General features: G+C 37.0%; 2 protein-coding genes across 3 annotated transcripts; one reads left to right on the top strand and one right to left on the bottom strand.

The window, feature by feature from the left end:
• The first annotated feature begins 348 nt into the window (after window positions 1-348).
• Window positions 349-2,022, top strand: rln1 (relaxin 1). Its single transcript, XM_024299927.2, has 2 exons — window positions 349-810; window positions 919-2,022. The coding sequence occupies exons 1-2, from the start codon at window positions 615-617 to the stop codon at window positions 1,215-1,217; spliced, it is 495 nt and encodes a 164-aa protein (XP_024155695.1). The 5' UTR covers window positions 349-614; the 3' UTR covers window positions 1,218-2,022.
• jak2a (Janus kinase 2a) lies at window positions 1,498-25,471 on the bottom strand. Of its 2 annotated transcripts, XM_024299584.2 has the most exons (24): window positions 25,156-25,471; window positions 15,887-16,166; window positions 13,280-13,403; window positions 13,043-13,163; window positions 10,921-11,066; window positions 10,347-10,641; window positions 10,130-10,249; window positions 8,767-8,924; window positions 8,578-8,689; window positions 8,035-8,221; window positions 7,688-7,809; window positions 7,103-7,237; window positions 6,933-7,020; window positions 5,761-5,888; window positions 5,512-5,650; window positions 5,273-5,424; window positions 4,996-5,146; window positions 4,780-4,913; window positions 4,279-4,468; window positions 4,035-4,159; window positions 3,800-3,972; window positions 3,561-3,678; window positions 2,351-2,464; window positions 1,498-2,267 (listed from the first exon to the last, which is right to left on the bottom strand). In XM_024299584.2, exons 2-24 carry the CDS (start codon window positions 16,140-16,142, stop codon window positions 2,160-2,162), a joined length of 3,396 nt encoding a protein of 1,131 aa, XP_024155352.1. In that variant the 5' UTR covers window positions 16,143-16,166; window positions 25,156-25,471; the 3' UTR covers window positions 1,498-2,159. The 2 variants fall into 2 exon arrangements, with proteins under 2 accessions (XP_024155352.1, XP_036070348.1); XM_036214455.1 differs by lacking the exon at window positions 25,156-25,471 and having other exon boundaries at window positions 15,887-16,435.

The raw sequence follows: 25,471 nt of genomic DNA on the forward strand, positions 1-25,471 counted from the left end.
CAATAGTGAATGTGAGACTAAAATCCAGGATTGATTTCAGTCGTTTAAATATATCATGAAGAAGTTAAACATTTGAGTTACAAAAAAATCTGTAAGCATCAATACCAAAGTCATTGTGTCTGTAATTAACTAGTATTTAAAGAATGTAAGCTTTTGTAATGAATTCATTTTGTTAGATTGATTTGTTTTGAATAAAAAAAAAAGATTTAAAATTTAGCATAAAAATCTGATGTGTTGCTGTTTTCAGCTGCTTCAATGCACCTTTCTGAGTTTAGAGGACGTGTTTGTGAAGCATGCATACTCACACTCAATTATATTACTACAAAAGAAATAACTCCATATACGTCACTGCCATCAATCTCTACGACATGAGTGTTCGGGTCAGGGAGGGGGGAAACGCGCAGCTTCATGAGAGATCTAGCGGCTATTTAAGGTTCAGCTCCGTGTCCAAAGAGAAGCAGAGGACCACAGAAGCAGCTGTTTCAAGAGGCGTTTTTGTCCTCCAAAATAATTAAAAAAAATAATAATAATTAGGGAGACTCCATCTAGAGTTGGACCGAGCTGACCCGACCCCACCCCCAGTGCAGGACCAGTTCAGCCAAGTTGTAGCAGAGATGCAGTGGAGAGTGACTCTGGCTGTGGCGGTGATGTGCGTCGGCTGCATCTGTCACCGCGTCGGCGCTGAAGCGAGGAGCAGGGTGATGGTGCCGCGGGACTATGGGGTCAAACTGTGCGGGAGAGAGTTTATCAGAGCTGTCATTTTCACCTGTGGGGGCTCCAGATGGAGGCGATCCACAGACGGAGATTTAGGTAAGTCACTTTATTATGATTTTTTTTTTTAAACAACTACATTTTACAAATCTATTTTCAGCAACCCTTTTTATTGCTTATCTCTGCAATAATTTGACTTATTTCCAGATCCTCTCGATTGGAGTTCCCTCAATGAGGAGACAGCAGAAGACAACCTGCAGGAGCTGTCAGAGAGCCGCTCCCCTCTCCCCGTACTCCCCTCTTACTCCCTCACAGACCTCCTAAACCTCTTCAGGAGCACAGGCGACCGAGAGCAGCCGCTTCTGAGGAGGCACACGGCTTCAGAGGAGGAGAGGGGGAACGAGCAGCGCTCGACGAGTAAGAAGAAGAGGAACTTTTCTTTGGGCGTGGCAGGGATGTGCTGCAACCAGGGCTGCACCAAGAATGATATTGGACGGTTATGTTAAAGTAAAACAAGAAAAAAAAGATGTGGGGGTACACGGACAAACGTGAAGATGGAGGGTTTGGTTTCAATTTCCGAATCATAGTTTTGTCAAAATATGTTTTCCATGTCCTGTACGCCTCAAATAAATTTGAAATGTTAATATGAAATGTGAATGGAATTTTTTTTAGAACTTTTTATTTTTTTAAACAACTGCTGCCTCTATGATTGAGTCAAAAAATTCAACTTTTTTCAGCACAATTCTGGGGAAAACTGTTGTATTAGCTTAAATAAAACACAGATCATTCTGAGTGGAATATATTTTATTTGGAATGAAAAAAAGCTCAATATGAACAATAAATTTACACATCCAGCTTTGATTATTTACATGTATCTACAGACGGATGACTGCACATGTGAACACGAAATGAATATTTTTAGGGATGAAAAAGAACAAAACAAAAATAATCCAGATTAAAATTGCTATTGAACTGGCTCCTTTTTAAATGTATTTTTTTAAACAAATGTACATAAATGTAAGATTTTTAGCTTCTGACATATATAAAAAAAAGCAAACAGTAACAGCATTCATGTGCAAAAGTATGACAAAAATGTATTAAGAGTAAACAAGACGATACAAGTTGCAATAGAATTTAAATCCAACATAAATATACATTTTTTAATGGCTTGGAGACAAAGAAAATCAAGTTTTTATCAAATAAAAAAAACTTTTCTGCTGCATTAAGAGATCTTTCAATTATATAAAAACATAGTTGCACTTTAGCCTGACAATAATCTCTTTCTTCAATTTAAATGTTGTAAACAAAAAACAAAAAAAAAATTAAAGCAACTGATAATTATCTTTGTGAAACAATCTACATGACAGCAGAAATTCCACCTTAAAGGAAAGACTGCATCTGTTGATGTCAAGTTTGCTACCAAACGGTTGACGACGCAGAAGGACGGATCACGTGTCGTTGGCGTCTCGTACAGTTTCCACCCGCTGGTTTAAGGTGGTGAACGAGGGCCGCACACTCGGGTCGCTGTTCCAGCACTCCATCATGATCCGATGAATCTGAGGAAGTCGGAACAAGCAAAACGGATGCAGAAGACCAACCAAACCGGACGGGATTTGATGATGAGGGAGCGGCGACTGACCTTCTGCGGACAGCCTTCAGGAGCGGGCAACCGGAACCCCTGTTTCAGCAGGTCGATCAAATGATAGACGATCATCTGGCCCTGCTTCTCGCTTCCCATCTTCTCCATGAACACCTGAAACACACGTTACAATCACGCACGTTATGAGCAAAGGTTTTGATTTTTTATGAAACCATTTTGTTTTTTGATTAAACTGTTTCACATTAAAATGAACAAATGTGAAACCTTTGATACAGTAATAAATTATCACTGTAGAAACAAGTTTGTCTTTAAGAGATACAAGAAGATACTTTAAAAAATGAAAAATTGGGTTGATAAATGTTCTAAGTTAAGATTAATTTGATGTATCAATTTTTTTGTGGAATGTGTTTGATGACAGACATAATATATATTGAAAATTAAGCTAAAAATAGCATTTTTTTTGTATTTCTTTATTCAAATAGTTGTAAATCAGGAGCGGATAAAAACAATTTTTTGTCATCTGAGTTGGTTCAAAAGTATATGGCTGGATAGCTCCAGTATTGCTCGCCATTTTTTGTTGCACCGTTAATGTTAGATTGGGGGTGTGAGGGGCTTTTAGCTAGCAGGAGAGAGTGTAAACAAAGGAATGATGGGAAATAAAAGCATGTTTTCTCTCAACTCAGAAGGGAATTTCTGTTTAACTCCTGCAGAAACTATGACCTAGAAAATGACACATTTGTTTGGCTAAAACGATATAATTGTAATTTTAAAAAACACTGGGAAAGTATGGAGTGGTTTTTGTGCCACCATATTCCAAGCAAAAGTCACAGTTTTGAGATCAGTTTTGAGGTGCAAACAACATCCGATTGGATAGAATCTAGACCAATCAGCAGGCTGTTTGGGGAGAACATTTTAAACGTAAAATCAAAGATGGGGTGAAGGCGAGATGAGGCACTACGCACCTAAAAACGTTTGTGCTCCAAACGCAAAAAAGTTTTTTGAAAGCAAATAAATATTTGTATTTGCAAATTAAGATTTTTTTTTGTTTGCAACTTAGAAAACTTTTATCTCAAAACTGTAACTTTTGCTTGCAATATGGTGGCACAAAAATTACTATAGCAAAGCTTTGACAATATATCAAAAGACGATCGAAGTGGCTCTTTAAATGAAAAATTGACATGTTCTGCAGATCATTCCGATCAAGGGTTAAGTAGTTTATCTTAAAGTATCAAAGTTGACAGTTGAGTACCGCTGGGGGGCTGCAGTTCTTGTCACTATAGGTGAAGAGTTCATAGAGGACGACGCCAAAGCTCCAAACATCAGACGCAAAAGAGAACTTGCTCTCCGTCAGCGACTCTGGAGCATACCTGCAGCAAAAGAGAAATCCAAATTTACAAGAAGAAATTCAAAGAATAAAGTTACTATATCTCCAGTGAAACTTTTATAAGATCCTCAATAAAATGATATCGAATGGAAAGTATGGCTCACCAGAAGATGGGGCTTTCTCCAGGCTCTGTGACTTTGTAGTAGTCTTTGTCCTGAGGCAGGACCTTGGTCAGCCCGAAATCCCCGATTTTCACCCTCATTTCGCTCTCCACCAGGATGTTCCTCGTGGCCAGGTCTCTGTGGATGTAGCGCTTGGTGGCGAGGTAGTCCATACCCTGAAAGATGTCGGAGCGTCATTTCACTTTCAGCACATTCGTTGGACGCTGATCAGGGTTACCTTGCAGATCTGCGACGAGAAGAGCAGCAGCTTCTTGGCATCAAAGTGGTCTTTGTGTTTGATGAGATAATCCCTCAAGCTGCCGAAGGGGAGATACTCCATGATCAGCCGCAGGTTCCTCCGCCCTGTGGACGGAAAAAAAGTAAAGGAAAGAGTTTGTGAGTTTGATCTATTCCTTTAGTTTTTCTAGAAATCAATCCGATTTTTTGGGTATTTTATTTTATGTCAAAGCGAGCGCATCTACCTGCACTGTAGCACACTCCTTTATACTTGACGATGTTCTCGTGGTGCAGAGACTTGAGGATCTCGATTTCCCGCTCGAAGTCGCGGAGGTGCTCCGCTGTGCTGTGCTGCAGCTTCTTCACGGCCACCACCTCGCCGGTGCTGTCCTGCAGGGGGTCGTACCGGCACAGCTCCACGCTGCCAAAGTTTCCCTGCAGCGCGGAGAGGGAGGAAGAAAATATGGAGATGTAGAATGTATTCAGTTAGGGAGAAAACATGTATTTTTCCATCTCACTCTGCAACATTTTTCTGTTATAAAAGCAAAAACTTTTGTCCACTTTATAAAAACACATTTTAGTGTTTTGATTACAACTTTGATTTGAAGCAAAAACCCTCATTATTTAATGAATAATGAAATCGTTCTCAACAATCATTTTCATACTGATGATGATTGTAGTGGGCACTATAATTACAAATTTCCTCTAATTATTTTAAGGAGGAGAAATAATGAAACTGGTCTCACTTTTCCCAGCTGCTTCAGGAAAATGAGATGTCTTTCCTCAAACTGGGCCGGATCAGAAGCGTCCGTGGCCCACGGGAAGCCGAAGCCTCGAGTTCTGTTTGGCACCATGTCGCTCTCCACCAGCAGCTCGTAGTCTGGATCATCACAAGAATTCTGCTCAGATGGGGATTTCCTGTGAACGCTTATGGTCGTATAAATGAGAGGCAGGAGTTTTACCAGGAGTGAAAAGACTGTTGAGATCTCTGATGATTGCTCTGAAGGACGGTCGGTGTGAAGGCTCGTAGTCCATACAGCTGTTGATCAGGTTAGCCAGCTCCGTCCATTTTGGAGCCGGCAGCTGGTGTCTGTCCTCATAAAACAGGTACTTCTGCAAAGGAAAGCATCCCCAAATCCTTCTCATCTTTTGAACTTTCAGAATCAGTGACTTTTTGCTCCTCTGTACATGAATCATAGCTCAGCTGTTCCTTAACTCTTAACATTCTGTTTGTGTCACCTTTGAGCAGTCCAGAGTGCTCAGTGGTTTGTCTCCCCCACTGCAGATCTCCCAAAGGGTGGTGCCAAAGCTCCACTTATCTGTGGCCAAAGTTGCTTTCTGAGGGTTTTCGATGCACTCCGGGGGCACCCACGGGATACGCTCCACCAGAACTAGACCGGATGAAATGACAGAAACGGCATCTTTTCAAGAAAATCCTAATAAAACGGATAAAGGGATGTAAAAGACACCTTCCTCACCTTCTCTAGGGAGCACAGTGAGGCCGATTCCCGGGTCGCTCAGCTTGATGAAGGGCACGCTGCCCGACTTCCGATCCTCCTCTCTGATCAGGAGAACATTTTTGGCACAAACGTTCCCATGAATTAGGTTTTTATCTTCCTGGAAGGAGAAAAGACACGGCAAAAACTGTAGTTTGAATCAAATCCTCACATTCACAAACTACAAAAAGTGTAAACAACTGTGAGCTAAAAAGAAATCGTCAATCTTACCAGGTAATGCATCGCCCAGGCCAGCTGCTTCGCCACCTCCAGCTTCCAGGTGATGTTAACACAAGATTTCTTCTTCTTTAAGTAGGTGTCCAACGATCCAAACTTACCGTATTCCTGCACCATCATGTCTGTGTGGAGATACAGGGAATTCTGGGAAATGGGTTTGTTAAGCTAGAACATTTAATTTTTAAACCCTTCATGTCTGAATTTATTTTTAACAACATAAAATATGTATTTTTGGGGCTTTTTCTGTTCAAGGTGATGCTAAATTAAATGGAATCCTGGATTATATGATAAATTGAAAATGAGCAACATCCAGTGTAAAGGTAAAAATCTTCCTTTTGTTTAAATTTAGCTCAAATTAACTTCTACAAAGCTTACACACACCTTTATTTGAAATACTTTTTTATCAAAAAAATATTTCTGTATGCTTAAGAATCCACTTTAATGTTGTTTTGAATGATTGAGCTGACAGGATTTTTTCACGTCCGGTGTGTCAAAGCCTACATTTAGACATTTAGGTGCCAACACAACTTTTTCATTTCGTCTTCGTTGTCAAGCAGAACATACAGGAAACACAAGTACTTTCAAAATAAAACACTTCCGGTTTTTCTTTCCTTTTACAAAATAAACTTATTTCCTGCACTAGAACTCAAATAATAAAATAAGTCACAACATTTAGGAAATTAGGTGCCAACACAACTTTTACTTTATTTTCCTTTTTCTGTCAAGATGGACTTTTTCCAGAACCTGAAACAAAAAACCTCAACCATAAGGTGCATAAGCCTCTGAATTTAGGTGAAAATCATCCATTAGGCTTTAATAATTTGAGATTAGTTAACAGGTCAATAACTAATTTTTTGCACCTTTTTATTTGTCAGTTGTTTTCTATAGATTATAGCCAGTAAAGGCTTTGTGTGTAAAACTATTTAAGACTTCACTAAATCCTCAATAGTGTCTGATCCAAGAGTTTAATCCTATCAAGATGCTTTCTATTGCCTACTGAAGTTTAAAAAATGTCATCATACAATCTAACCGTCTGACTATGGCGTGACTGCGTTTAATTCTTCTGTATTTGATAATCAGCACTCAGGCTTTTATTTTGACACATTGTGTTCCCACACTTTGATTTGCCACAGTTCTCGTTGTGTTGAACAGTGTGTTCCACTTACTCTGATCACCACAGACACACACCCCATAGTTGAGCAGCAAGTGTTTATGGGAAAGCTGGCTCATCATGCTGGCGGCCTCAAAGAATGACTGCGAGGAAGAGAAGGGATTTTTTGTTTAGTATTTGTTCCCACTTCCCCACTCAAATATGTCATCGCAGCAACAGGCTGACCTCAGAATAGTTGCGGTGAGCCTTGTCCAGGATCTTGACGACGACATCAATCTGATGCATTTCTCCGTAGTCTCCGAGCTCTTTCCTCACGCCGCAGAAGATCTTGGTGAACGTTCCCTGGCCCAGACTTTCTTTCTGAAACAGAAGTTCAGTTGCTGAAACAGCAAAACTTCCCCCATAAATTAATAAAGGTTAGGGGGGGATTCAGGTGAATTAAAGGCTGGTCTTACTGGTGTAAACCTTACACAGAAACCCTTTAATGTTTGCTTCTATTAAAACAGCATAGTGGAGTGCAAATATGCAAGCTCATCACAAAGTTCTGGAAGATTTTTCCAAAAAGATTCAAATTCCAAACAGGAAATCAATCAAAGAGTCTAAAGATAATGAGCAACAGATGGTTTTGTAGCTTTCTCCAGTGAAAGTTATTCACTTTATTCCTAACTTTACTCTTCCCCACATCTCCAGTAGTCAGTTTATGTATTGATTAACGATCATATCTACTTAAATTTAAATCTGATAATATTAAAAAAACACTCGTCTTTAACTGCAGTTAAAGGCGAGTGGGATTCCGAGGGGTTGCCTTACAATGATGAGGTCCTCTCTGCGGATTTTGTGGAAGACCATCTGACTGATATGTCTGTGGAGCGAGGGAGAAAGGGAGGCCTCCACCCTTTGGTTGTTTCTGCACACCAGAAGGTTGGATTTGTCTAAAAGAGGCAAAAACGTGTCAGGTTTAGAATAATATTTTACTGACAAAAGAAATCCTCTCATTAGTCAACAAACATTTTACTGTAGATCCAGAATAAATCAGGAAACTTCAAAAAAACACCTTATTTCAGATATATGCACTAAAATGTGTTTTTATCCAACAAAAAAACACACTTTTTTCCATCTTCACATATTCACTTATGTTTGATGCTTTGAGGACTCACCTTTGGAGCTGGGGGAGCAGCACCTGGTCAGCTGGAAGGTGTACCCATCAGTCCGGAGAGCCTCCTTTTGGTAGCAATGCATGAGTTCCTTGAGCGAACCAAAGCTCCTCTTGGCTCCGCTCAGAATGTACTCTCCAAACTTTGTCTTCAGAATCTGACAGTGCTTATAGTCCACCATAGCTTCATACTAAAAAAAAAAGTGTAAATACATAACCGAGGTCATTTGTGTACAGACTCAGTTTTGTTCTAGAGTCATACTACACTGCTTTCATTTAAAGATGGAGATTTTCTTGGTTATATTTTAAAGTGTACTCTTTTCCTTCTTGTTCTCCATTGTTGACAGAGACCTCTATCACTTCTGGGTCAGAGCACACAATACGCTCCAAGAGTTCAGGCTAGTTTAAGCTCAACTGAACGTATAATTCACTCCTTTTTATGGTCGGATGATGTTGTGGTCTGAAGAATATAAACTAAAGCTTTTCATTCTACAAAAATAATAATAAAAAAAGCATGTAGCCGATGATTATTCAACACAAAACTTACCCCCACCACGAAGGACATGAAGTATTTGTCGTAATCCTTGGGGCTGCAGCGCAGCAGATACAGGCCTTGATAGTTGCCAGACTGATGCAGTTTACTGATCGTGAACTCCATCCTGTGGTCAGACGGAGACGGAGCGTTTTTTTTGTGCGGTTTTCGGACGATGAATGCGATGATGGGCGGGGCACTTACGAAACGGGACCGTGGCAGTAACTCTGGATACACTCCAGGAGTCTGGGCGGAGCTACTTCTTTGCACAGGTAATGGTGGGCGTCAGTGACCAGCCGGTAATAGCCATCCACGAGGGAGACGAATGAGAGGGCCTCGGAGAGCGAATGGAACTCCAGCTCCTGGGGAGCGCAGAGCAGAGATTAGAGAGGTGAGCAAAACACAAGAAAACCAAAAAAAATATTTAATTCCCATCTGAGATGAATCATTTAATTACAGATCCCAACAAATGTGGAGTTTTTTTTCCAGTTTAAAGCACGGCATTAACAAAAAAATTCTAAATTTGCACACATATAAAATAAACTATTTTTAGCAGTGTAACTATGATTGTGTCATTTAAGGTATAAAAATAACAATTTTCCAGAACAAATCTTTGAAAGGAAATCCATTTTTACAGTAAATATTAAATGTCGCCTCATTATATCATTGGTGCAATTAGTGTTTTCTTTAAAATAATTTATATATTTTGATTTATTTTTGACAAAACTGATTCGAACCTGCATTTATGGCAATTATGTTAAAACTCTTAATTGTCAAACTGTATTTGACAATCATATTAAATAGATTAAATGAGTATGTATGCATAAAGGCAAATATATGATCAAGAGCTTTATTATTTATTATAATGTCAGCAAGGTAGGACCATTTTCAGTAACTTCAGATAAGGTACTGCAAAACACTCTTGACAAAGATATTTAATACATTTGTTAAGCTTGTAAACAGTTTATTAATATGGCTTTCATAGACAATGGTCTCGCTTTAGATGGTGATTAATCTTACTAAGTATGTTTATAATCCTTATCAAGCTTATTATGCTTATACATGTCTTATAAACCTCCTATAAACACATTAACAATGTTTGTTAATAAAGCTTATTATAATTTTTTTACCCCATTTTCTTCTATTTATTATCAAGCCAATTTATCCATTAATTTATTAAATAGACTTGATATATCTATACATTTTTTTGTCTTTTTCATTTGTTTTTATTTCTTGAAATAAATTAAATCAAAATCAATAAATCAGATTACTGAAGGGCAAAGTAAAATTTTACTTTTTTTGATTTTTAGATGGATGGGTTTCTCTGAGTGAGCAAAAGCAAGTACAATAAACTTTTATAAAATGTAAATAAATGCACTTTTTTGGGATAATTTTACTGTTTTATACCTGTTTTACGACCTCCTCCTTTAAGTTCTACAGTAATCCTGATGCACATTTCTAATTGCTGGAGACTGTTCAGAGAATATGTGCTCAAAAAAACATCACAACATGGAAAGTTGTAGCAAAACATCAGTATTAGTTGTGAAAGGCGAAGCGGGATCGTCACCAGGATCTGGTTGTCTTGTCGGGTGAGGGAGACGATGCGGCTCTCTGCAGATCCCTCTTTGTTGCCCTGCTTGATGCTGATGTCAATCACTTCTGGGAAGTCACAGTATGCCTGCAGCTCCTGAAGACACAGTCATGGTGGCTTGCTGGTTTGACCTAATCGCTCCAGACAGCATCTACATTATTATGCTAACATACACCCATCTTCTGGCGCTCACCTCATCCGCCCCCTCCTCTTCTTTCCCTTTAGACCACAGGATGCCCTTGTTCCCCATGACAACAATGGTGACCTCTCGAGAGGAGAGGTCATGGACCTGGAAGCGCTCCGAGTACAGCGAGGGCAGCAGCATCTCCAGGTTCATTAGGTACTTCAGCTTGAGGTTACAGATGGTGGCTTTGCATTCACTGAACTGCTGGATGAACCTTCTGAAGCGAAAGCGGATTCTCTTCCGAGTCAAGAGGTTGTACTCCTGGATGCGGCTTCGCATGGATCTGGGTAGGAAGGACTTGTAGCTGAAAACATGGATGAGGGTGTGGCGGGTTTTCAGAGCAGTGGGGATGGAGGTGGAAATAAAAACCAAGACACAAGATCAATCCGGCTGAGTGAGCACGGGTGCTCCGAAGAATCAGTCAACCTCATAAAAAGTATAAACAAATATGAAGAAGTATTTAAATACGAAATGACATTCCAAATAGGCAAATATTTCATTAAAATGTTTTCAAAACCGTAAAGGATTTAAATCAAATTCCTCAAGATCGTATTGTGTGTTTCTTAAGCCTAAATGATCCTACCTGGTGTCATTGTAGATGTCCACAGGCGACTGCCCATTTTCTTTAGCAAGCCTCATCATGTCCAGCACAGCCATCCCCAAACACTCCTCCTGAGCTTCGTGGCTGACCGGAATGTGGACCCAGCCGTTCAGAAAGTCACTCCGCCACTGTCACAGGGGAAAGGTATGAAGAAAGACAATATTATCCAATGAAAACCATGTTTTTAATATGTTCTGTAGGTACATATGCAAGAATGGAGGCGTCTGCTGATTGGAGCAGAACTGATGGAGGCAGCTTTTAAACCTCCGTCTGTCCCTTCAGTCCTGGATGTGAGAGCTCAACTCTTTGCTCCACTTTTATAAAAAGTGTTGTTGTTTTGTGTGATGTTTTATGTTGCGGTTTGCCCAGTCCTTTGTTAGTTAAAGCGAATCAAACTGTCATTCTCTTTACTTCTGGTTTTCTCCTGTTCTATAAGTCCAGTGTGTTTAACGTTTTCCTTTTTTTGTTAGATCATTTGTGAATTGTGTTTTGTTATTTTAAATTCACCCTGAAGCCTTTTTATTTTTCATTTTCACTGGTGTCCGTGGTAGACATAAAATCCTGTTTGTCCACCTTTGTCATGAGAGGGATCACACATTTATATAAGGGTAGGGTCATCTGGACCCCATAGGAGAAAACAAGGTTGAAGAGACTTGAACTGCTGATTAAAACTACTTCTGAAATAAAAACATCCTCATTTAGATTAACAGACTTTTATGTACTTTCATAAATAAAAAAAGCTGCTTTGGACTTATTTATTAGACAACTCAAGCTGGTTATTGCTTTTGTTTTAACAAAAATGGTCAGATGTTGTTAAATTTGGGACATTTTACTGTAGTAAAGTCAAGTAGTCAAAGAAGGAAACCACAGTTTTTTGCCCGCAAGCTTCAACTGTTTGTTGTGTTCTGACTCAAGATGCTATCATTATTCACTTTTTCTAACACATGCACTAATTTCAAGGAAATATCAAAAAAGTACATTTTTTAGCTTAATAAACTTTAAAAGTACAACACATTGTGGTTACATGATTCAACTACTTGTAAGCTTATATCTGTTAAAAAGAGTAAATAACATTATTACTAAGAATTCTCTTAAAAGCTGTGTACTGCCGTCATTCTGAAGGCTCAGACAATGAAAAAGAACAAAGAACAGTATAACAGAAAACTACACATTCGCCTACATGTCCTGAAAGAAGGGCAAGCTGTTCTGGCGTCACTTAAAACACTTGAGCCACCAAACTTGCAGAACAGTTTCCTAAAAACGGGTTAGTTATAAGGAAACTGCCACGCTGTGCTTTTAACCAAAATGAGGAAATGATGGCCTGAGATCAAAGCAGTACATTTCCCAAGCTTACAAATTCTATCTCTTTTTATGAACACTACACTGGCCTGTGTTTAAATTGTGATGATACTTTTATTGTGAAGTCCAAACTTATGCCTAAACTGAGTCGTACACCAGCCTCCCCCCTCCTAGTTTTCTATTTATAGGTCAAATTGCATAAAATGACTAATTTATTGCAAGAAAATAGATTTTTTTTCTTTTTAAGATCAAAACAATATTGGAAAATAATATAATAACATGGATAAATTCTTGGATCTGGAAGCAAAAAGCCCTAAAAACTGGGAAAAAGACAAAATAAACAGGAAAACGGTTGAAGTTGACACAAAAAGCTTTAGGCGTTGATAAAAAAACAGATGGCTGTGTGTGTGGAGTTTGCATAGACTTATGGGTAAAACTATGTGAAACTATTAACAGTATATCCACACCCCTGCATGCATGCAATCCAGAGATGCAAGAGAATTAACGAGAAACTTTGACATTCGTTCCTCTTTTGTATTTCTTAAATACTCTTGACAACAATATTTCCTTATTTTATAGAACTAAACTAAACGATTATAAATACAAGTTGTGCAGAAATCCAACGGTCTGTCTTATCATTTTATGCACATTCAAGTCAAATAAAGAGAAAACTCTGATAGAGTTCAGTAAAAGATGATGCTCTTCTACGTCTACAGACATTTAGAAATGACTCAAACAATGCAGAACTGTTTTATTTTAGGCTTGCAAGAAAAAAAGGTTAGTAAATCATAAAACTGAGCCTAACCTGAGAAAAAAGGTAAGCCATGACACAATCATCCATCACTGGGCTTTCCATCTCCTTGGACGGGCCATACCGATGGGCGCAGGACGAATTACTGCTGTTGTACCAGCCAGGAAAGTAAAATCTAAAAACAAAAAAAAAAAACCCAAAGAATGACAGAAGGGATTCGTGTTTATTTACAAAACAATATCAGAAAGCTGAAAATTCATGTGAAATAAAATGCAAATGATGTGGTTTTACCTGATTCTGAAGAGCACCTGCTCTTTGACTGATTGGTGCAGTTTAAATATGTGGTTAGAAGGGAACCAAACCCGATCGCTTTCCCTCATCAGCCCAAACAAGCTGAAATACACCGGAGTAATCCCTGAAAAGACAACATACGCACATTATTGTGTTGAAATACTTCACATCTAAGCATGAAATTCCATAGATTTCAAAGGTTGTTCCTTGTATGTCTAAGTATGAAGGATTCTCTGTGTGGCATCAAAACGATGTATTGAAATACAGAACCCTAAAAACAAAACAATAATATCGCAAATCTGCATCGGGATGGAGAAACCCACACAGATTCTCTCAAACTTTTCTAGAGTAGGTCAGGACAACTGTAACTTATCTTTATGTGCCCACCATTGACTGTACATGAGAACTGGACTGACCGACTGTGACATCACCCAGAAAATGACTGACTTCCAAATCCAACCAGATGAAGTCAGTTCATTTTTTTCCACAATCTGGACGCTGACAAGTTAGAGCCATATGACAGCAGTGAGCAGTGATTGGTCGGAATCGGTCTGAGTCAAAAGATTCTGCGGCAAAAACTCTCACCAATCAGGAGTGAGCTTGTTGGAAGGCCACACCCCTTCCAAAAAATAAAAGACCCAGTTAGGTAATATGTACAGAGTTAGAATGACATTAACAGGGGGCTTTGTTTTTAATGAATTAATTTAAATTAAATGTTATTGTTTTCTCTAGAAATCCAAGTTGCAGGTAAAATGACTGACAGATAGTAGCACATTTTAAGCATGACTTTAAGAATCCACATAAAAAGATAACATGAATGTTACACATAAAAAGAATTCATGGAAGTGTGAGACAGAGGGAAATTAAACCATACATTTACTGTTTGTTGTGAGAAACTTGCAGAAAAATGCACAACAAAAAGAGGAATTAGAAAAAGTCTTTATCTCTTCAAGGCGAGTGGTGCAGGAGAACATGGCAGAGAGAGATAAAGACAAGGAAGACAGACAAACAGACAAGATAGCCGAGAACTTCCTCATTCTTGTTTAGTAGAGACAAGAAAACAAGACAAATACTGGAGTTTTATTTTTTTATTCCAAACTACATGCTGTGAGGAAAGCCTGTTTTGACAATTCATGCAAATTCAAATTAAGTGGTTAAATTACACAAACACAACAGGGTTTTTCACAGCACTGTGAACATGACACTTTTAAAGTAATAAATTATTTATTTTTTTCAAAGAGGAACAGCAGAAAAAAACTGACCCTTAGAAGTATTTGCACCAAACTTTCATTTTATTGTTTTGTTCTCTTTGCCATTTACTGCATTTTCAGGAGATGCATTTGAATGGAGCTTTCTGCACTTTGCTGCATCCAGCTGTAGACTTTCTGTCAGTCCTGTGTGAAAACACCTGCAATGGATTAGACTAAACAGGATATCACCAGAATCACTAGCTGATAAAAGAAATACAAATAGGATGAGAAAAGGGGATGTTTATGAACGTGGTATAAACTGAAAATAAAATTCAACAACTAGCTAAACAGCTTGCAAAGTAAAATACTGTCTTTCTTTAAATTAGTTGGAATTAAAATATAAAATTAAAAAATGTTTTGGATACTCTAACCTTTAAAAACAAGCTTTTGATGGGGCAAACCCCAGCTCTGGCAAATAAATCCTATTCCTACCTGTTTGACAAACTGAAGTTCGGGTCCGCAGACATCACACATTTACCCACCAGTTTAACTTCCCTTAAAGAAATGGTTGTTAGGGAGACGAAGTTCTGCAGAACGAGCAACGAGCTGGAACCACAGTAACAAACGCTACTAGAAGTTCTTGAGAAGTCTCCGTGCTGAAGCCAGCGCATGTTCAGGCCTGTCTAATACTATTCTTCACGGGCCATCTGGACGATCCTCAGGAGGATTTGGAGAATAGTATAATCGTCACTCGCCATGTTTGGAGGTGAAAAAATGCTGGAGAACACAAAACCCACTGTGATTGGAAGTGGAAATATCCTGATTTGGGGTTGTTTTTCTGCAAAGAGGACAGAACGACTTATCTGTATTAAGGTAAGGATGAATGGGGCCATGAGTGGTGAGATTTTGGAAAAAAAAAAAAACCTCCTTCCATCAGTGAGAGCATCGGCTGGATCTTCCAGCAGGACAATGGGAGGACTATGGTTACATGAGAAAGTACTGAAGTGAACTCTTGATATACTTATTTCTGCACCTACTGTATATACAAGTAAATTATTTTAAAATGACAATGTGATTTCCTGAGTTAGTTTTTTACGTTCTGTTTCTCAAAGTTAAAATGCATCTATGATGAACAGTACAGACCTCTACCATCTTTTTGAGTTGCATAACTTGTGGAAATAATGACTGACAAATACTTTTTACCTGCCTGCTCACTGTGAACTGAATATTTTAGAAGTTTTGATCAGCTTTCTTAAAAGCTTTAGGCTAAAAACAAACAAAGCAGAATTTCACTATGTTGTAAGTATCATAAGATACCGAACGCTACATAATGTACTCTGACTTTTTCTTGTGTTTGTGAAATAGATCAGTAGTTGCAATATTTAGTGCTTTGGTAAAACCTGAAACTGAAACTCACCGCATGCTTTTGCTGCAGCGATGCACAGGTCCTCTGCAACATGTTCCCCAGCTGGAAACGTGAGCACGTCTCCTGAGCCGTTTGCCCCACTTCCAGCCTTTCCCACGTGGTAAAGCTGAACACTTAAACAAATGGCCTCTTCTTCCGGCTTGGAGTCAGGTGCAGTGGTCGGGTCCGGCTCTGACGGGACGCCATTGTGCGGTGCTGGTGGACTGGCAGTTGGGGGGTCCATGTCCGTCAGGAGAATACAGGCCATCGGTTGCCTACAGAAAACATCTACCTGACATGGAAAAACAAAGGAGAGAGAACATGAAATTTATTTATTTATTTTTTTTTAATAACAACGTAATTAGCAATAATTTCCATTTCACTGCAACAATAGATAAAAGTCAACATCAAAATGATGCATCTGATTGGTCAAATGAGTATAGGGCTCTATTTATTTTGTTAAATACTTCAAGCTGCCAATGGATTGTATTAGAATATGTGTAAAAATTTAAAGTATTTATTGCATCTTTTCCGATGTGCAAATTGCACAGGTTGATATCGCGATAACGATAAATTCGCAATTTATTGAAAATAAAACTTTCTTAACTGCATTTTAAAAAACATTTTTTACTGCAAAACTCACTCTTTTTTTCAGAAATGCTTTTCTTAGTTGCAGAATCAAATTTTGCATTTGTACATGGTTAACATTTTGCCCCACAGTTTGAAACACCGTTCTCTCGGATCTCGTTTTTTTCTCAATATCATCTTTGCGATCTAAACTCTTATCAAAATTTTGTCAAATCACTGAGAATTTCAGCACGTCTGAGGCACTTCATCTCATTATTGTCCGAGTGGCCCAACCCTGTCAGTGACTGTTGAAGAAACGGAAGAAACCTGAGGTCATGTGACCCATCAGTTTGTAAAGAAACGGCTTTTCAGCTCAGTTTTATCGCCATTTTGGCTGGTAAAAAGTGGTGAGTTTCAACAAGGAATTAGCAATTGATTGAAAACAAAAAGTAACCATCAAAATTATTAAATAACCTATTATCCTGTTTTTTTTAAGTGTTTCAGAAACACTACGAGTTCACGTTAACTCCTTATTTTAGAAATACGAATATATATATTTTTTAAACTTTTTTTACATTAACCTCAAGGTCAAAAGACCCAGAATAAATGTATGAGGAAAGTGCAGCCATTTCCACCATTCTTTTAGTGTTTACACACCCAAAACGTTTATCACAGAGCAGACAAGCAAAGACTTACAGCAGTTTCTTGCTGGTTTTTTTATCAGCTCAGCCACATTTTGCACTTCATCAACGCTTTGTTAAACACATTCAGAATTACATATCCATGTATTAAAGCTCTCCCCAACAAACTTTGGAACTTTTCATGAAGTTATCCTATTTCTTGTTGATTAAATAGTGCAAAAATATTTAAAAAAAAATTAAAAAGCAAATAACTGCATAGAAAAAACTCTTCATAGAAGGGAATACAGGCTTTAATTTCAGATTATGGTTTGGTTTTTTACCCCCCGCCCCTAAAAAAGAAAAAACAACTGCATAATCCATCATTTGACAAAACAAAGAATAATACAGAAAAAATATAAGTCAAAAGAACCTTTAAATGACACCAAAATAAGCTTATTCCAAACATCAGATCTTAAATAGTGAAAGTAAAATGAAAACACAAGTAAATTAATTTAGATTCTAATCAGCTGATGTTATGTGAGCATTGCTAGAATAGGAGCAGCAGAAACCCAATATGGTACAGACTGCAGCTCTCATGAGGCTTAAGTCTGACATTATTATCATTATTTGATTTTATTTAAAGCCATGGTGCCTCATTAGACTGCTAGAGAAAGATTATGGCACAAAAACATTTTTTACATAGAAAAAAATGCATGTGAATGCATGCTTCTTTAGACAAGGTGAGGTTGTTTTTTTTTGCATTGAAACTGTAGCAGGAAACTGTAGCTACATTGTGTATCAGAGCTATACATCCCACATTAGTGCTGAACAGGAACAGTAATTTAAGCAAATATGATAAAAACATCACCTATTCAGCAGCTCTATCCCGCATATATTTAGTATTCTGTTTTACATTTAAAAATCATACTTTGTTTTTGCTCTAAGTAGATTATAAAAGCCAAAATTGGAAGCTAATTTGCTTATCTGTTAATGGTTTGTGGTCCAGGAGTACTGAAGTGAAAAAAATATCTATCCAAGTGGAACTATTAATAAATTATATACTTTTTTCTACATTTTTAATCATTATAAGACTAATATTTAGAGATAAAGAACTTAAGAACTGTTCATTTAGAATCCACTTTTCTTTGTTTAATTTATTTATTTAGGCTTTATAAATCAGTAGTCATCATAGTGGTTTTGTGATGTGTTTGCAAAGGTTGGACCAAGTTTCACTTCCATCACTTTAGCAGAGCACAGTCCCTCCTAAGCTATTAGACGTCAACTCTAAATTTCTCCAAAACGCCTAAATGTCTCTGCTGGGAAAAGCAACAGGTCATTCACAGAAAAACTCACTTTTCTTTAAGAAACCAGATAGTTTTGTTGTGGCTCAGCTTCTCCTACAGCTTTGACAATGAAGAAGAATGAAATTAAAAATCCCCTCACTCTCAAGTTATTACTGTAATGCAGTTAAGTTACGGTCATATGATTTTTTATGAATGTGCAACATATTTTGATAAAGCTGAAAGTCTCTCTTGTAATTTAAATGTGTGTTTTTTTAGATAAAAAGCATATAAAGCACATGTGTTTTTTATTCTGTGTAAATTCAGCCTGACTGATAAGAAACCTGGAGAAACTAAATGCTACAGCAACAGAAACTAAAAAAAACACGACAGTTGCATGGAAACTAAATGAGAAGTGATATAAGTTAAGCAATTTACTTTTATATAAAGTACAATAATATATTTTCATTTTTTAAATATTTGTTATAATCAATGGAAAATGCAAATTTACTCATTTCCAATTCTCAGACTCCAAAAAATGTATCCTGATTATAATAGGCTACTTAAGATCAATATTCTGAAAAAATAACAACAACAAAAAAAGTTTCAGTTAACAGAAAATTATGCAAAAAAATTCCCAAATTGCCTTACTAATATGTACTTACTTACATATGTACCGTCAATGACCAACATCATGTTCAGTGTTTGAAGTATTTAATTCCAAAAGGTATACGTTATAGTAACAGAGTACTCGTTTTGCAGCAACAAGAGCATAAGGCCATAACAATCAATTTCTAGAAAACATTACAAGACTATTTAACATGAGCAGAACAAAAAAGTTGTTCTTTTTATAAGTTCTATTTGCACTTAATGGTCAGTCACTGGGCAATGGCAATTAAGATTATATTTGCTAAAAGAACGCGTGCATTACTTGTAGTTTTTTATAAAGATAAGGACATGAAGAAGGCATCTGAAATTGTCCAAAGCTGAAGAAAATCAATAGAATAGAACATTAACATAAAAAAAAAAACATCTCAAGTGTTGTTACGTGACTATTTCACTTACTGAAATGGAAAAAGAAGACAATCAGCTTAATCAGCCAAAAAAACAACCATGCATTGTGTGTTTCTTAGTGTAACATCATGTTACAAGAGCTTAAAGAAGTCAGAGAACTTGTGGCAGAAAATGAGGTCAAAGATGTGGGGTGGTTCTTTACAAATGTACCATCTATTGCCAATAAACCTCAAAAACTCATAACAAAACTAGGACAGTAACAATGTAAAGCACAGAATTACTTTAAATACAAAAAGAGTAAAGTTTGTTTTACAGTTATGGAAGTATTGTGAAAAACGCTCGTCATAAATTTAGAAAACATGAAGAAAATGTGAGTTTTGTACGGTGGCCCTGAAGTGCAAATCACTCGACGCCAAAACGTTTTAAAGATCACGATGGCAATGAAAAGCACAATAAATAATAAAAAAACAACAACATTGCATTCAAGAAATTAAAACAAAATTTTAAAAAAATTAATTAAATTAAAATGAAACGTTTTGGAAGATAAGAGTAATTTCCAGAAATCAAAAGGAAATGTTAAAAAACAAACACAGTAAGAACAGGATAAAGGTAGGTACTATGGGACTTCGCTGATGGTTGATTTTTTTTTTAAATGCATCTTTAATGTCCGCATACTAATAAAACTTTTTTAAATTAGTGTCCACCATTGCTTATTGACAAATAACTTTCTGTTGAAATGATGGACAAAAGTAATCATCCAGTCAGCGACGTCCCATTCCTTTTCTGGTTTCCTTGATATCTTATTTTATTTTATTTTTTAAAACTAAAATAATCTCCAGAAAGATGAAATGTTAAAAAAAATACAACAAAAGAAGAAACCAGAGTTGGTATTTCACAATGTAATGACGGATGTTCTCAGGTAGCCTGAACATCTGAGAGGTCACCAACAACCTGACATGTTGTTAAAGCTTCTATTTTCCTTTTTAAATTGTTGCTGTTTTATATATTTTTTGCGTTAAATGATTTGTTGATGTGATTTGCACTTCAGGGCCACCGTAGTTTTGCTTATTTTCTGCCCAAACATTTCTTGACTTTGATCAATTTAAAAAGGTTTCTATCAGTACTAGTTTTTTGTGAGTAACATAAAATCCAATAAACGTGGCACAAACAGAATTCATATTAGAATAAATCAAATGTCACTAAATATTAACCAAATGTTACTGCCTTTATCTCTCCCACACACACACACACACACACATCAAAATGATCACAAGGGGAAAACACCGGAAAAAACCCTTTCAGAGTGACTTTTTTTTAACTCAGCACTCGTAAATGAAAGACCAGATTAACTGTAATTTCACTACGGAGGGAATTAAGTGTCCAGAAAGCACTGAGTACATTCCAGATGTCTGTCAACAGGTTTCATCACTCAGGAACTACAAGTTGGTTACGCTGGGGTAAAAAAAAAGTGATTCAAGCAGAGCTGAAGAAAAACCAGACAGGTACAGTTCACCACAGCTGTCAGTGTAAATCAACAAAACAAACAAACATATCCTATTTTGATTTACATATTTGTCCTGCAACATTTGACCTTTTCTTCAATTCATTTTTAATATAAATTGCCTTTTATTCCTATTTTTAGAACATTTTTGCTTGATGTGGTTTAACAAAACCTCTGAAACAGTGTAAATAAATAACCATTGATTATTTTATTTATTAGAGATTAAACAAATTATGATTTTTTCCAGAGAAAAATATAACTAACTTCCTTTGTGTTGAATTGTGGCATTTTCTTTAAGTGCAAAAACATTTGCACCATGAATTTAATCATTCCCAACATCCCAAAAAGTGGTTTTACTCAATAATATAAATTTGACTCATGTCACTACGCCCTTGTTTTTGTCACGTCTTTCTATTCAGGAAGAACAAAAAAAGAAATAGATTGAAATGCATTTTTCTAAAGTCACTGTGAATATTTCTTTCCGGTGCGACTACAGACCCACATTTTGACATTTCAAAATCACACAGTGTACCATTTGAATCCAATGGTGTGAAAAGCATCAAACTGGTCAAATCAAAGCGTTTTTGCAACCCAAAGGACATGCGTGCATCATTTTTTTGACCCCATCGCAGAAGCTTCCTGTTGACCTGTGAAGCTCCTAAACATTTACAAGTGTATCGTAAGATCAAGTTCTACATGGTGCTGAATGAAAAATAAATAAATAAATAAAATGAAAGAAAATTCATGTTTTCCAAACAGGAAAAAGTAGAAACTTTAAAAACATGTCACGTTATTGGTGACCTGTTAAATGTTCAGGTTACCTGTGAAAACATGTCATTATTGTGAAATAGAACAGTCTGAACTGATCACACAGTAACGTCATGAAAGTGAGGTGAGGAGTACGCAGGCATTTCCTCTCTGCACCACAGCTTATGTGTGCAAGTGTCAAGTTTTTCTCTCGGGTGGCTTTGGTTATATGAAGAGAACAGAAAGCTACTGTGCTACAAAGCCATAAAACTGCATGACGGAGGAGAGCTCTTTTTTTATAGCGCACACTGGTTAAAAAAAAAGAATCCAAATGTGACCTCAAAGCTAATACATGACAATAAATAAGGTTCATTTAGTTGTCGGAAATAGGTTTGCGTGGCTTTTAATTACTCGTGAACATGTCAGTTATCTGAACTTCAGAATAAAGGAGTCATTCTACAGAATAGATGTGAGGATTGTTTGATAAAAGAGCTTTTTTTATCTTGATCAGTTTAAACTACTGCACTCATTTGTGTTCATTGCACCAGCAGCAGCAGCTTCTATTGCTGTTCTCATGACTAGGATAGAACCCTGTGAAATGTCAACGATGACCTACACTGCTATAATGATGTACTTCCCCCAAAAACATGTTTTTGTCACCGACTGTTCTCTTCCAATAAAGACCTAAATAAAGTGCTGATCCAGTAGTAAGTACTCTTGACGTAAAGAACGACACAACCCACAATCAACTGAAACATTAAAAACAAAGTGACTACTTTTTTGTTTCTTTTTTTGGTTCAAACTGACACACTTCTCCAATCCAAAACCATGAAAACCGAGCAAAACGATGACACTTGAACTGGAAATTGGCTTCTCTTAGGAGAACTAGACCAGCTCATTTGCAGTATTAATCATCTGTCTGATTTGCATCCATTTAAATCATGTGGGAGAGCATCAAAGAACTAGAACGCTTATTCGTCAGTACAATAATCATACTTAGATTAAAATAATACAGATCATGTAACAAGTCGGCAAAACATTCTATCTCATATAAAAGCCTCAGAAAATATTCTTGAAAAAAACTAAAGACTGGTAGATTGTGCTTGAGCTGAGTGTAAACTGATGGCTGTGAAAATAAAAGTACCAACTCAGTGGCCTTATAGTAGAGAGTCCGCCCTGAGACTGGAAGATTGTGAGTTCAATTCCAGTCCGAGTCATACCAAAGACTTAAAAAAAAAAAAAGAAAACTTAAGATGTTTCTTTTAGTAAAGCTTTTAGCTAACATTTATTTTATTTGACCTTCCTTTCAGTTACTGTCTGCCCTAGTGTTTTATCTTTTTCCTGTATTCATGTAATATGAATTGTTTTAATGGATTTGTCTTTTGTGAAGAACTTTGTGAGTTAACCTCTATGAAAAGTGCTATATAAGTGAAGACGTGCTTACTTACTAAAAATGGGACCCAGTGCTTCCCTGCGTTAAGGAGTTGGATTGGGGAGTTAAACCACTAAATGGTTCATATGCACGCCTGTGTCTGCAGCTCACCGCTCCCCCAATGAATGGTCAAATGCAGAGAAAAAATTTCACACACCTACGTGTGTGACAACTGATAAGAATTTAAGTTTACTTTAAAAATAGTTTTTTAAGTAATGCATTACATCACAATATATTCCTAACATTAATTTCCTCACTTATTGAAAGAAATAATGAGAAGTTTACCTAGAACATCCCAAAAACCTTACAGCTAAATTTGACAAACAAAATAAGCCTGACAACTTGATCTTAAAGTCCCACTAAGATTATCTTTTAAAATAATTTAAAAGGGTTCCCCGTGTTTTTTATGATGATTATCCCTGTGTTGTTTTCTCATAGTTTCTGCAGAGCAGCAGTAATTAATTTGAAATTCACCTCTGAGTGATGGGGTGGAGCCTGTCCTCCGCCCCATCACCCGTCTATTAACATGTTTTCCCGCTAGCTTACAGCCCCTCACTCCCCCAACCTAACATTATTGGGTAAAAAAAATCATGAGCAATAGTGGAGCTATCCAGCCGTACAGTTTTGAGCCAGATGCCAGCTCAGATGAGGAAAACGAAGACGTACATGGATCTATTTGTGTACAAGTGGATGCACCAGAATAGAGCAGAGCAGGGAGCTTATTATTTTACTTTATTCAAATACGAAATACGGTGGTTGTTTCTCATTAGAGTATTAGGAAAAAGCACAAGATCACTGTTTGGCAAGCTCAAGACTACTCTTCCCTGGTTGGCCCAAAACTAGAGAAGAGCAACACACTAACCTATTTACAACGGTGTTGCTGTAATGCATCACAGAGACACTGTGGACTGTAAATGTAAATGGATGTTTACACCAATTTAGTAAGCTAATTAGGAGCTCAGTGTCCTGTTCCCTGCTTGATGTCTGTTTAATCTCTTTATTTATTCCTCACGCAGCTGTTGCATGTGTAAAAAGACACATTAACACTTCTCAAAAGATCTCAAGCTGGTTACCCGTTTATCTTCATACACAAATAGCTTGTGTAACTAACATGGTTAGGAAACAAAAGTAACTATAACAAAAACACAGAAGGCTGCCAACAAGGTCTGTTTATGTAAAAGTATGTTGTCATGGTCACTGTTTCCTTTAGTGTAATGTGCTATTGCTAAATTTTTTTCACAAATAAAGAAGCAAATGATTGTTTTGTCTAGGTACTATTGAAATTTAAATCTTTTGTCTTGTAAATTCAACACCAGACATCAAAATAAAACAACACATTTTACACTCTTTTGGGCCAAAGACTAAATATATTTTATATCAGGCACTAACTAAGAAAACAAATATATGATATATACATAAAAAGATAAAATATAGTACTATTTTACTATTAAGGCCTGATGGTTTGTAGGGAAAAAAAAGCCCACTTCATGGTGGCCAATTATCTTGTCCATCTTATCTCAACTGGGTGGAAACCCACCAACTATATTGCTTAAGCATCACAGATAAGAATCAGTGTGCTTTATTAGTGCTTTTCCTAATAACTAGAGGACAGAAAACATGCAAATACATGCAAGTTTAGGCTGAAAGCTTCATCAGTATAACCAAGCTCAAGAATAATCCTGAATGCATCAATTCAAATGATATATGTTGGTGGTAAATATTATGAATTTATTCAAATGTATTCAAGAAAATTATACATTTTTGATCAAAACTGAGAAATTGAGTTTACAATGTTACAAGTTTTGACATGGTGGTGTATCAGCTAATATAAAAGCTTTCAAATCTACAATAAACACAGAAATATTATATTATATCCAGCTTTTTGTGCTTAAAACTGCTTGAATTTGATTAAATTGTAACGAATAAAACTTTATAGGTGAACTATGTTTCTTCTTGTTTGCTTTGCGGTTCAGCAGTTAGCATTGTAAACAAAATACCTTCACTAATTTTATTTAAGAAAATATAAACAAATTTGAGGAGTTATTTACAAAAAGCTATAATTAAGATAGACCAAATGCGTTACTTTGACAGAACAACTAATAACACGGTTGAACACTTACTCAGGTTCTTCCCTTAAAGTCAGTTCAGGAGTGGGTTAGTAATCCAGCACGGGCAGCTCGGACGGTGTGCGGCATTAGCTAGCAGTGCTAAAAAATTAACGGTACTCAGTACCGTTACCCTTTGGTGATATGGTCGTTCCTCACATCTTCTCCTAAACTTAGTCAGCAGACGAGAATTCTCAGTGTTTTCCTCGCCATGTTGGTTTTATTAAAAACACACCTTGAGCACCTCTAAACAGTTCCTACTAACACGGGCTGTACCATTTGCGCCCCGATGAGAGCCGATTACTGATACTCGGGGTGTGTGACGATGATG

The sequence above is a fragment of the Oryzias melastigma genome, linkage group LG12 (genome assembly GCF_002922805.2).
Source record: "Oryzias melastigma strain HK-1 linkage group LG12, ASM292280v2, whole genome shotgun sequence".
Lineage (NCBI taxonomy): Eukaryota > Metazoa > Chordata > Actinopteri > Beloniformes > Adrianichthyidae > Oryzias > Oryzias melastigma.